This window comes from Malaya genurostris, chromosome 3, assembly GCF_030247185.1.
Source record: "Malaya genurostris strain Urasoe2022 chromosome 3, Malgen_1.1, whole genome shotgun sequence".
NCBI classification, from domain to species: Eukaryota; Metazoa; Arthropoda; class Insecta; order Diptera; family Culicidae; genus Malaya; species Malaya genurostris.
The window spans coordinates 154,905,341-154,919,459 of NC_080572.1; the positions used below are offsets into that span (position 1 = coordinate 154,905,341).

Genomic DNA, 14,119 nt, shown 5'->3' on the forward strand with positions numbered 1-14,119 from the left:
TCGCCTATAAATAAGATTAAATATTTTCAGTGATTATCTGTCAAAATGAAAAATGAAACCAAATGCTGCAAAAACGCAATTAATTATCTTTGCTCATAAGCCAAGGGCTTCTTTTCTTTAACCAAACAATAATCACGTTCTCAAATTGAATGGCTTGGAATTGACATGGTTTGATCAAGCTAAATACTTAGGTTTAACGTATGACAAAAACTCACTTTCATGGATCACATTGAAGGAATCTAGGCAAAATGTAATGAATATATTAAATGTTTATATCCTTTTTTAAACAGAAATTCTAAGCTCTGTCTAAAAAACAAAATGTTAATTTATAAACAAATTTTCAGACCAGTCATGCTTTATGCAGTACCAATTTGGTCAAGTTGTTGTTCCACCAGGAAGAAAACGTTTAAAAGGATTCAGAATAAAATTCTTAAAATGATTTTGAAGCGTCCTCCCTGGTTTAGTACAAATGAGTTACATAGACTCACAACTATAGAAACATTAGATGTAATGTCACATAATATTATAAGCAAATTCCGACAAAAATCGTTGCAATCTTCAATTGAATCGATTCGCTCTCTGTATTAGTTAGTAAATTAGTTTATAAGTTCCTTTTCCCCATTACACAATACAAGTAGGTTTAGAATTTTCCCTACAGAAAAATCACAGAATTGAGGAAGCAAATGTTGTCTTCATGGTAATAACCAAATCATGTATATAATGGGGATGAAAAGTCACCACTTGTGGCGGAGCCCCAATTTAAATCTTAACAATTTAATTTTGACTCATATTCCAAAAAAAAGTTATTTAAAAAAAATCCGTGTCATGCTACCCACATTTAATACTAGCATGGTAGAATTGTAGCAAATATTGTATATTAAAGATGATCTGTTATCATTGTAAACGGAACCCCACATAATTACGTGCGAATTGAAATCTCTCAGAATCAATCGTGGAGCAGGGAAGTCTTCAACCATATCATTAAGCTTACGATGTCCAACTTGTGCTCTTGGAGCAATATATACCGAAGCTATGCAAATGTCTTGTCCCTTAAAATTTATGTGACAAACAAACACTTCTTTACTCGAAATTGAATAAGTGTTTAATCTATAAAAGGATTAGCATTTCTTATTTCCTAAAAATACTCCACCATACGGAGAGTCTCTATCGAGACGTATAATGTTAAAGACAATAAAATTTAAAGCTATGTTTGATGTAAGCCATTGTTCGCACAAAACAAATAAATCACATTTTTGACTATGCAATAAAACTTTAAATGAATCGAGATTTGGCATGAAGCTCCGACAAGTCCACTGCAGGAACAATCATTTGTGGCGGATGATAATTTATCCATCAAATGATACAAACTCTGAGAGAATTGGCCATTGAGCTGAAAATTGCTTCAAAAAGTTCTAGCTATTGGAAAGTATGCCGTTATGAGGATTTATGAGGGTTCAGAAATATTAAATGCTAAGAAAATCCAGTCCTCAATTTCCGAATACTTCAATAATCCTGTAGGTGGCTTTGAAAAGGAGCCCACTGTATTATTGTCTTTTTTGTGCTTGATCAAGGATTGGTTTGTGAATTTGATAAACCATGAGACACAGGCTTTGTTTTCGAATTTTTCTATTTATTATTTTTCACGGGATCTTTTTTATTTTGAAGGTGAAATTGTATACATTTTCCAATTTTACCGCAATCATTATCATTATGAGACCTTTAACACTTAATACATTTCAGTTTATTTTTACAGTATGTATCTGTGTGGCCGATTTTTTTGCAGTTCGTGCAATTCATAGCATATGTATGTGATTCTTATTTTTCTCCACCGCAACCGTTACTGTACACCATACAATGATGGTGGATGTCTTTGCAGCTCTACCCTAGCACCTCTGTGCTTTAGCAGCCTTTGCACCCATTTGTCTCCGCACGTCTGTGTCTCAGCACTTCTATGCGTTTGCACCTCTGTGTCTCTTCACCTCTGTGCGTCTATAATTGGGATGGCCTTCTTCGACTGCTTCCAAGTCAGAAACGTCCCCAATATTGGCTGTGAACAAGTATTTGTTGTCTTAGCGATTAGAACCAGATTTTAAATTCGACCGATTGATATAGTCAAACTTCTAACCGGTAATATCAAAACTTTCTTGGCCACCCGGCTTATCGAGAGTTACTTTGCACATATTCGAGAGAGCATGTAGAGGAATATAATGCACAGAAGGAATTGAGCAATCGATTCAAAAACTTATACGTGATCTACTGGCCTGCGCCCTCAAGGTAAAATGTAGCGGAATGCGCGAATCGCGTTTTTGATCAATTATTCAAAAACTCGACCAATAATCGAAAAACCAAAAACACTTAAGTTTTCGAAATCAAATTTATCACAACTAAGTATTCTTAGAATTTTGAAATTATACTTTGCCGAGCCGTAATTGGTTTTTGAAATGTACAAACGGTTACTGTTTCGTTCTACGGGGATCGTTTTAGAAATGAAAAGTAGTGTTTGTAGCAAAATTTCACAAAGAATCTGAAAATGCACGGTGGGTTCAGTGGCATTATGTCGTGAGCAAAAATTACATATCAAATAATTGACGCGAATTTATGCAGCATTGGGTTTTGTGTTGAAATGAAAACGAGTTGAATACAATAAAATGAGTATTGTAAGAAATCGTTTATTTTCTAAGTAACCGTAATTTATAATGCTAAAAGTTTTCCACTCTGTTGAGCACAATGCATTGATGTTGCTGAAGCAATAATGCTTGGCTGTGTAATACCATATAATGGGTAAAAATTTAGATTGTAGCAATTTTTATAACAAAACTAAAACGTCAACCTTAACAGGCTACTGAATAAAATGAAAACAAGCCAAGTATTATCGTTCATGTAGAATATTTGAAAATATAACTTCTATATAATCTGTGATACAAACAATGCCTGGTGAACTACTGTCAAAGATAAAGAAAATACTTGAATGTTTCTTGTCTTCACTCGTTCTTTTGAAGGAGAATCGATGCTTGCTACTAAACTCAGGCATACATGGTGAGCAAGTTAGTCAAGACATATACATATTACCAGACCCTGTCAGCTTGGAGCGATCTCAATCTTCAGTTAAGCAACGCCATCTCACGGCGTCTCATTCAACATGTCATGTCAATTGTATGGGTGCGCAGTACGAATGATTCATAGATCTAGTGTAAGAGTAATCACTAACAATAACGATTGAATTAGCATATATTCAAAATCAAAAATCGAGAGGTAAGCCCACTGCGATCAATCACTGAAAAAAGTTCTGGTTTCTATGTGTCGGTTTTTCTTGTTATGCTTTGCGCGACGGTTCGTTCAACTGAAGCGGATATATTTTTGCGCGCATTTCATGACGCTACATTTCACCTCAATGCTTTTTCACACCTTATCGTTCATACCATTTTTAAAAACTTCAATTTTTAGTTATTTTTGATTATCTCATGCTACTGAAAATTTTATTACGAATTGTAGAACAAATGTCCTGTGATTTGAAGAAGAAATTTAGTTGATACCTTAAATACAAGAGATATTCACGATTAAATTTTACCCATTCTTGTATCGGTTCATTTTTAGAATGGCGCCCTCATAAGGGTAGTATTTTACGTATTGATCGAAGCTGTGTAAAATGGAATGATGGAAATGACAGAAATTTGTCTAGCATTACTTAATGGTAGAAAAAACGGTGTCGTGTGGTAAAACCGTAGTCGTAAGGTTAACTTACAGCATTGTCTGAAGATTGGCAGGTGTAACAGAAATGCATTGCAGAGTGATTGTGTCAGTGTGCCTTTGTACTAATGGCAGTGGCGATTGGCGGTAGCAATGGATAGAAATTGACAGTGATGATTGTACTACTGTAGTAATTTGAAGTGAAGATAGATCGATGTCATTGGTGTAGTTGTTAGCTGTGTTTCGAAATGACGGTGTAGTTTTGAGTAGCGACTGGTGGCATTAGTGTTGTAATCATAGTGGCGTTTTCATCACCGTGGATGACTATCAGATTAATGATTGTCTTATTCGTATCTGAAACGAGCGGAATTATAAAATTTGAAGCAGATAGAATTGATACTAAAGCGTCGACTTCCGGAATGTCAGGCTGCGATAGAAATGGTTTGCTGGAGCTGCTGGTTCTAGACCGTTTATTTGTATCTTCAATTATAGATTCAAAAAGGCTGGTTAGGTTAAGCTGTAGGTCATCAAGACGTTCGAGAAATGGAGTGCTATTGTTGACATAACGTTAAGTTGGTTCCTTTAACCTAAAACGATGAATGCAGTTAGGCCTAGTAATGGGTTAATCTACATAAATTTTAAAATTCGGACTTCAACTGTGAAAATGTAGCTAATAAAAGTGAGCGTTTCAACTATATTCAAAAAGATCTTTTTACGATACCTTTGAAATGAAAACATTATTTTGAATTAATCCTAATATTCATTCTTAATAAATGTACCTTTCTAATTGTGCTAAAAATTTTGAGATCGGTCAAAATTTAGCTAAAAATATAGTCACTTTTTCACCCTCTTGATATTCGGAGTGGAAAAACATTTCTCGCGATACGCTTCGACGATAGAATGAGAATGTTGCACATTCCCACATGTGCGAGTTGTTTATAGCGAGAAAAGGAAAAAAGTAATAAAATTTTACGAAACTTGCACGTAATCTTCCAATAGAAACAGTTCCTAACTGATATTTTTTCCCAAAATCCCTAGTAAAATAAAATAAAAATTGAGATTTTACCGGCAAAACAGAGAGAGCTATCGAGTTGTTACTTCTCAACCTGACAACGGCGAAGCGTTACCTTAACCGCTATTCTTACTATCTTTCAGTACAATAGCTAATATGCTCTCAGTAATTAAAGTCTATTTACTTACTTCGCTGAGTTATAAACGTAAATAGGCAAGCAAATCCGCCTATCATCATAGACGCACATAGTATCCATCGTCGTCCAAAGTAATGTAAACTAGGCCATAGCACGATATACGTGGGAAGTTCCACAAGTCCCGCTAAAAAAAAATTGAAGATTTCATCACCACCGAGTGCTGGTGCATAATAGCTTAGACCGACGTAAACACTAGTATTCGTGAACCAAATAAACGTAATTATAATCGTTTTGCGTGTCATTTGTTTTCCAGTGAACAAGTCTTTCATTCCATAATCATACTCATCATGATGCTGTATTTCCTTAGATGTACAAAATTTCATTTGCAGGACGGTACAGTAATTTGCCGGAACATATTTTTTATTAAACCTGGAATGGAAGCGAAGTATTAACATTACAAATTCGTCCGTTTTTTAGTACTAGGTGAATAGAGAAGAAATCTTACAGATCGAGATTCAAAAAACCCTTCTCAATCCACCTAGTGGCGTGATAATGCCTTTCTCTTTCTACAAAACAGTCTCATGAAAATATTTATCTTTATATTAAATAATTGCTGACCCTAATTTTGCTCATTTTTGAAACCAAGTGCTTCAGAATGATTCAAGTAGTTCACAAAGCGCTTGCCATTTGGGTTGCATATTTGTATTGTGGTTGGTAAACGACTGGATAATGCGTAATTCAGGCCCCAGTGTGGCTCACCTCTCCGCGGTGCCGGCTGGGGTACGAGAAACCATAGGAAAGATCGGGTAACCAAGCCCGGTAACCTTGGTCGTATGCTGACAGGGAAGGGGGTCCTCTTTAGAGGATGTCAGAGCGTCTGTACTCCATGTTAGGAGCGGCTTCAAACATCCCGTCCAGCTAAATCCAAGGTGGCAACCCCACCAACGGGATCGTCCTAGTGCTAGTTGGGACATTAAACAAAGCAAAAACGATGATCCTCCGGCGAGACAGGGGGTTGGCGTAGGCCTAATAAGCCGCCCGTAAAACATCTATTACGAATGATACAGGAGAGAATACGACTTGGAACAATCGGCATAGACCCACGGAACAAAATAAGGACTACGATTGGAAACTTGGAACATGGAACTGCAAGTCGCTAGGTTTCGCAGGCTGCGACAGGATAATATACGACGAACTAAATCCTCGCAACTTCGACGCCGTAGCGCTGCAGGAGCTTTGTTGGATGGGACAGAAGGTGTGTGAAAGCGGACATCGAGCGGCTACCTTCTATCAAAGTTGTAGCACAACAAACGAGCTGGGAACTGGCTTTATAGTGCTGGGCAAGGTGCTTCAGCGAGTGATTGGGTGGCAGCCGATCAACGGTAGGATGTGTAAGTTGAGAATTAAAGGCCGTTTTTTCAATTACAGCATCATCAACGTGCACTGCCCACACGAAGGGAGACCCGATGACGAGAAAGAAGCATTCTACGTGCAGCTGGAGCAAGCCTATGACGGCTGCCCACGCAGAGACGTAAAAATGGTCATCGGTGACATGAATGCCCAGGTAGGAAGGGAGGCAATGTACCGACCGGTAATCGGGCCGAACAGCCTGCATGCCGCATCGAATAACAACGGCCGGTGTGTCAACTTTGCGGCCTCCCGAGGAATGGTAGTCAGAAGCACCTTCTTTCCCCTCAAGGATATCCACAAAGCTACCTGGAGATCACCTGACCAACAGACCGAAAACCAAATCGACCACGTTTTGATCGACGGAAAATTTTTCTACTTGGTTGCTGTATGCATGCGCTCAAAACTCAAACGGTGGCTACCCAGCGTCGAAACCGAACGTCTCGGTTTAACATCGCGCGGCTCCGGGATGCTGGAATAGCCCAAGATTACGCGCAGCAGTTGGCAGTGGCAGTAGCTGGCGGTGAAAGAGGTGGGTACGGTGGGTAGTACTACCCACCCGAAAGTTCCAACGTGGGTGATTTTACCCACCTGAAATTTTGAACGAAAAACAATGGTAATATTAGTATTATTTATATAAATAAAAATATTTTTATTGTACCTAAGAATAACGAATAAAATCAAAATTATAGAATGTTAGTAATCAAGGTAGTGGAAGGATGTGAGGATATACAACAGAACAGTTACCAGTAGAAAAGTAACAACTTCAAGTAACTTTACTTTCGTCGGTTCAAATAGTAGGTGATAACAGTTGCATACCAGAGACTCGAGTGATTTGCATTGATGAGATGCTTAAGCTCAACTCCTCTTGTGAAAGTTGAGTTAGTAAAAGATTTCTGCTTGCTCAAATCAGCCTTGTCACTTCCTTTCCATTCTTTATCTTCACATAAATGAAATCACTCAAAATCTTTTGACGTAGGATTGTGTCTTTGTTTTCTATATCGGCGTGCAAATTCAAAATACAGAAAATAAAACCATATAGACAGTGGTTAGGTTTTGAGCAAAAAAAAAAACTCTACAACTCAACTAGTTTGTAATTGTTTCTCGACAAAATTACACATACGACTTGTCTTGGTTAAACATGATTTTTTCTGCTTATTATGAGGCTGTTTTTTCGATTTCGCACTTCAAACGCATTAATAACTCAATGTACTAATAACTCTTGATGGTACTTTCCTTTTCAATATAATCGAGCATCTAAAAACTGTCATACTTGCTTGCGTTTTCCCCGTCTAAATTCTGAAACGACTACGGAGAAAAAATATAGATGCATGTTTCGTCCACTGTTTCATACCAACGCTAGTTGAGTCGAACTTTGATTTTGTGTTTGTGCTTAGTTTAATCACGTTTAAATTCTTTGTGTTTAATCCAAGTTCGGGTAACACGTCTCAAACCATTGCTGGACTTGGCCGGTTTTTCTCTATAAAAAGCAAAGTTTTATCAACAAACGTAATTCGTTATCTCCATGTTTCCATGAATGAATAGGTAACGTCACTTATATGTCGGTAAGTTTAGTGTTTGTGGTGCGATTGACGTGAGAATTTGACACATGTCATCTGAAGGATGGTACTTTCGATGAGATTAGTTTTACATTACAAAAGTCATCTCAGTCAGTCCTGGGACTTTTTTTTACAATGTGCTTAGCACATCAGCGACTGGACTGTTTATGGAATTGTTTTGTGCGCCGTTCGATTCGCGCGAGACATCCGAGACAGTATTTCGACGAGCACCTCAATGGCGATGTGGCGGAATACGAAAGTAGCGGCGCGGTAACGAACTTGGGAACGTGTGCGGAGGACGATAGACTGCCGGTCCCAGACCTCCAAGAAGTGGAGGAGGTGGTAAGCCGGTTGAAAAATAATAATGCCACTGGCGTTGACCAACTACCAAGCAAGCTACTAAAACACGGTGGTAATGCACTAGTGAAAGCACTGCACTGGGTCTTACCAAGATCTGGGAGGACGAGATTTTACCGGAGGAATAGATGGAAGGAATCGAGTGTCCCATCTACAAAAAGGGCGATAAGCTGGATTGCTGCAATTACCGCGCGATAACTCTGCTGAATGCCGCCTACAAGGTACTCTCCCGAATCTTATGCCGTCGACTTTCACCGATTGCACCGATTCGCCATCCGCCAGGTGCTGCAAAAGTGCCGCGAATACAATGTGCCCACACATCACTTATTCATCGATTTCAAATCAGCCTACGACACAATCGATCGAGAACAGCTATGGAAAATCATGCGCGACTACCGATTCCCGGACAAACTAATACTATTGGTCAAGGCTACGATTGGTCAAGGCTACGATTGGTCAAGGCTCGAGTGATGTGCGTTGTTCGGGTATCGAGTACTGGACAATGCTTGCGGAGGATCAACGCGCACTAGGTGTTTTTGAACGGAAGGTGTTGCGAACCATCTTCATAGAATCTTCGAACAAGGTCAATGACTCAATAGTAGCTTTCAAACGGGCTTAGGCTTGTTAAATCGGTTTAGCCATCTCTGGGAAAATTGCGCGGAAAGAAAACGACACGTTCTGTCGGTTACGTCATATATACCATCATATCTCCGGAACCAAAAGTCACAGCCATCAATGCCAAGATAGTAGCTTCTAAATGAGCCTAGGTTTGTTAAAATCGGTTCAGCCATCTCTGAGAAAATTGAGCGGTGAAAATATCTTCGAAAAGTGCACACACACACACTTTCCGATCTCGTCGAACTGAGTCGAATGGTATATAACAATATGGGTCACCGACCTTTCTTTCGAAAGTCGGTTTTTCCAGCAATTCTAATGCCTTTCTATAGAGAAAAGCAAAGCCCTTCTTAGTTTCACTATGTGGAAAGAGGGGGGGGGTCTGTTGTACATGACATTTCTGAATTCGAAAACAACTTTTTGATGCCAAACGTCTTAGAATTGCATGAAACGTCGAGATTTCGTGTCATGTTGAGAAATTTTTTTTTTTGAAAAACTCGACTTTCTGGGACTTGGATCTGAAAATTTAAAATTTTTATTGTTCTAGAGTCGTTATTTTCTGAAAAAGTGTTTTTGGGGGTTGCAAACCTTGACCGCCGGGCAGCACCCCTTACCCATGTCCGATTTAGTGCGAATTTTGAATGGGGACTTTTTTCGATGTGTTTAAACTTTTGAGCACTAGCGCTTTACGAAATTAGAGGTGATCCCAAAAGATTGGCACCCTTATATACATTAGAGTGGTAAAAAACAACGTATTTTGTCGGATACGTCACTTATACCATCATATCTCCGGAACCAGAAGTTACAGCCATTTAATGTTTGAATTTGATCAATATCCTAACAGTAGCTTTTAAATGAGCCTAAGGTTGTTAAAATCGGCTCAGTCATATCTGAAACAATTAAGCAGTAAAAATAACTTCGAAAAGTGCACACACAGACATTTTTCGATCTCGTCGAACTGAGTCGAATTGTACATATATAACACTATGGGTTTCCGAGGGTCCGTTCGAAAGTCGATTTTCCAGCAATTCTATTACTTTCTATATAAAAAGGCAAAAACTTTTCTGAGTCCACTTAATGGAATTGTATTTTTTTAATTGCATGAAACATACAGATTTGGTGTCATGCCAAAAAATTTTTGATGTGGAACACATCTTTATTAGGGGTGAAAATCAGAAACTCAAGAACAACTACACGTAGAAATGTGGTCAGGTTTTAAACACTTACAGCTCAGTCTGTTTTGTATCAATTATTAATATTATTTCATCATTTGATAGAAAATATTTCTATGTTTCGATTTGAATGTATCAAGCCACGTATTTTTAATTATATATGATTGAAATTTTGATTAGTAGCGACCAGTGTCCTATTTGGCTGCTAAAAATCTTTGGCATACCGGATTTCCCTGCCATAGACGACGGTTTGGAAGGAGTAAGCGATGTATCAAAGAGAGAGCATCGCTCTGATTGGTCAATCGATGCAAAAGCGAAGCTGTTGGAAGCACGCGAATCTATAAATAGAAGCAAAATTATAGCTAACGTTTCAGTCCTATTCCTAGCATGCTAGAGGTAGGTTGTTGCTAGACAGCAAGACAAAAACGTGCCATAAAACGATTTGAAGCTTTAAGGGCTGATGCCAGTTGTTAGCGTAAAACCGTGTCGCTCGCTGTGCGTATTACATTTCGCTTCATGCTCTCGTAAATGTGTAAAATGACTCTCGATGTGGCCGGGTGACCAAGAATGTTTTGATATTTTCGGTTACAAGTTTGACTACATCACATAAAATCCAATAAAGCTACCGCTTGTTTGGCAGCCTTGATGAGCCGATTTTATTTCTCTCTCATGTTTCGTTATGTTATCCGGATACAAGAGCAAAAAAAATGGTGCCGCCATAGAAACGTACTTACCATTACAAAAATAACATTCACTTAATTTTTATCGCGACAACATATATGTTTTTATGCACTAATCGCATCTGAACTAAATTACCTAGACATTGTCAGGATAGATTTTTGATCCATGCTTTTGAAGGCGAGATATTCAATGAACAAGTTGAAAGTTACCGTTTTCAGCTATGCAACTCTTCCTTCAGAAAAAAAGACTTTCCGGACCGCTAAAGTCAAACAATCATTTTCACAGAATAATCTAAACTAAATTTCTAAGAGATTGTCTGTTGGGTTTTTTTTTATATTCGTCACCGTTTCTGAGAAAATCAGATATGAAGCGTGAAAATAACCCTTTAAAACGCCCTAAAACACACTGACCTCAGCCCTTAATTGGTATACTCTGATCTTGTGTCATGCAAGCTCGGAATTCCATGTTATGTCGTTTCCCCATGAGAAATCGACAACTACCTCTGGATATTTTGAGTGCTTAAGATTAATTTCTAATTTATATTAAATGGACAAGATTGATAATGAGAAATAGTTTATCGCTTCAACCGAAATCGCAGAATTGTAGAGAAACTTAACGCTAAAAAACTGCTTGCATAAAAAACTTGAACACAAGTTTGGCGAAGAGAAGCTTAATTATCGAAATCGCAAGTATGTACAAAGATATAATTGCATATATTTGGGATAATATTTGGGTAAGTAATTTGAGTAATTTCGTCGGTCATAAAACAAATGGAAATCAAGACAAATGATGTTCGGTGTTGGTTCGGATTGATTGAACTTTTTGATTGTAGATCATTAGAAATTTTGGTTGCCTTGTTCCACATCAATGGCTCGAACAACCCCATGGGGCTGATCCTTGTAGTTTTTTTTGAAAAAATCGTTCTGGGGCACCTGCAGAAAATATTTCAACGATAATAATATGAAGTTAATGCCGCACTGTTCACACTAGGATTACGTTATACGCATGACATACTACTTGTTATTGAGTTTGTTTAGAAACAAACAGCAGAAATGCCTACGTCGCAGGCAGAAGCGAAAAAAGTTCGTTGAAAACATCCGGAAAATAAGAAATTAGCCAGGTACCTCTCCTAGCTATGAATGGTGTTACCGTTTCAAGCTTATTGCCATCGTTTCGATGGTTTATTGTTTCAAAACGTTGACCAATTGAGAGACATCAATATTTTTGAGCAGTAAATGAAAAAAAGTCATTTCTTAATATAAAAAACAAAAATGGTTGTATCAGTTCCCAGTTTTGTTTTATTATGATTACATGGCTACTTTGGTGGAAAACTGCTGTTGTTGAACATAGTTGGAAAGTTACGGAAAATAACTCTAAATCTCGATGTTTCATGCAATTTTAAGATTTTCGGCATCAAAAAAAATTCGATATCTGGAGTTTCATGTGCTTTTTCTAGATCGAATCAGAATTCAAGGTGTTTTTCCGTATCGAGGGCTGAATGGCTACATGAGCTTAAACAATGCAGTCGTTAATGGAACATTTGTGGGCTTTGTCCTTGCAGAGCTCATAACTCTCTGCCACAGTTAGACTGGCTAATTTAAGGCATAGACGAAAAGCATGTCTATTTTCGATACAGGTGTTACTTAGTTGTTCAAGTGTTAGGTGATATCCGACATAATTTTTCTTGAATACTAACGATTACGGGTCGTATTTTGGTTCTGCAAAGCAAATAACTTTTAGTAAGACTTGTTAGGATGGCTACGTAGTTCACTCAGGTATCCGAGATTCAAATGCGAGATAATATAACTATTGCATCTTCAGGCTACGAGACAGCATTTCATAAGATGGATGATGCAGTTGGAATTTAACCCGCCATTAACAATTCGGATGCTGAAAATTGTCAGACATCAACTATCTTAGATGATACTGCTGCAAAGCGTGATGCTCCGAAAAGTTAAACTTACCCAGCCATTGTAGTACTACTCAAGCTCGTACCACGAATCCAGCTTTATCACTGTAAATTAGTTGGATAAAGTTCAGTTCAGTTTGCGCTTAGGCTGCATCCAAACATGCCAGCTACTGGCGAAGCTTGGAAACTTTCGCTCAGGCGATTACCAGATTTGCGATTGCGGTACTTCATATCGTCTGATATAGTCCACATTAACGCAACTATGTATCCTAGTTGTCTGAACTAGTCCGCAATAACGCAACCTTATATCCGGGTTTTTGGTTCTCCAAATCACAATAGTGACTCTAGCCTACATTGAGGCAACACAAATTTCATCGTCCATACAACTACAATTGTCACCAACTGAATGATAACAAGATTCATGACTGCACAAACCTTTTCAGTATCATTGGAAATTGATTTTATAAAAACTTATACAAAAGTTATCCCCCAATAGTGTGAAGTATTAGTATTACAAAATAATATTTGTCTCATTTGACATTCAACTGAGCATCAACTGTATCAAAAACATCCCTGAGAATCGCCGTCAATCGGGTCGCGTGAGTCCTTCAAATTATATACAGTTGCCAACGCTCTGAGAATAACTTTTTGTGAAATTTAACAATTAAAATAAGTTCCATCTTATCTTTCCCAAGACCAGTGCGTTGTTTAGAGACGACCAAGACAAGCGCACTGGTGGGGATAGTACAACCGTTGCTAATGCATATAGCACTGGATGCGTAGTCTTACGGCGAAGCCAATGGCGTCACACCAAGCTGTAGTGGAATAATCCTGCAATAAGAAAACCGTTTAATAAAAACATATTTCATTACATATTTACCGGTTTGTTAAACTATGAAAGCTGTTGTGGTTGTCAAAATTCGACAAAATAGCAAGGGGTTAAACAATTGCTAAGCGTTTGCAGTAAAGCGTTAGTGTCTAACGCTTATATTGAAAACAAGACGATGTAACTGAGAAATTTGGTGAGAATACACCGAGAAATATTAACTTGTATTGGCGTGGGTCATGCGTGCAAACCAGAAACGAATTTTAGGTGTATGGGTAATCAGAGCTGAACACGGACATAGGTGTTTGTGTTGGTTTTAGGTTCGCATTGAAAAGAGAAAATTTGAGCAAGGATTCACTTGACTAACTTCATGGCGTACGGACGTGCCGATATTTGCACGGTAATTTCGTGCTGTAAGATGGCGGAGCAGCGTGGAAATAAAAATTACGACAATGGCGCAGAATCATCAGCTCCCAAAACGTAAGTATAGTAACAAAAATTTAAAATACTGTGGATGTGAAAGTTGGAAGCGTTAAACACCATGTAAGGCCTGGCAGGTCGAGCATAATTAAAAAAAAAAGTTTGCGACAGGTCAAACTATTATATAAAGCGCTATAAACGGTAAGTGGCTTGCGACAGGTCAAGCATAGTTTTGGAAATTAATAGTTTGCGACAGGTCAAACTATTTCTCCTGGTTTATATAAAAATATAAATTCTTCGTGCATCAAGTCACCAAAATTCGCTTACGTTAGGACAAG

The 14,119-nt window shown here is 38.1% G+C and overlaps 1 protein-coding gene across 2 annotated transcripts in view; it reads right to left on the minus strand.

The window, feature by feature from the left end:
* The window catches only part of LOC131436446 (beta-alanine transporter), a 313,533-nt gene that overhangs the window by 81,318 nt on the left and 218,096 nt on the right, over positions 1-14,119 (minus strand). For both annotated transcript variants that reach the window (XM_058605167.1, XM_058605168.1), the window contains exon 6: positions 4,888-5,264. In XM_058605167.1, coding sequence (XP_058461150.1) covers positions 4,888-5,264 — 377 coding nt within the window. The remainder of the gene's footprint in view (positions 1-4,887; positions 5,265-14,119) is intronic.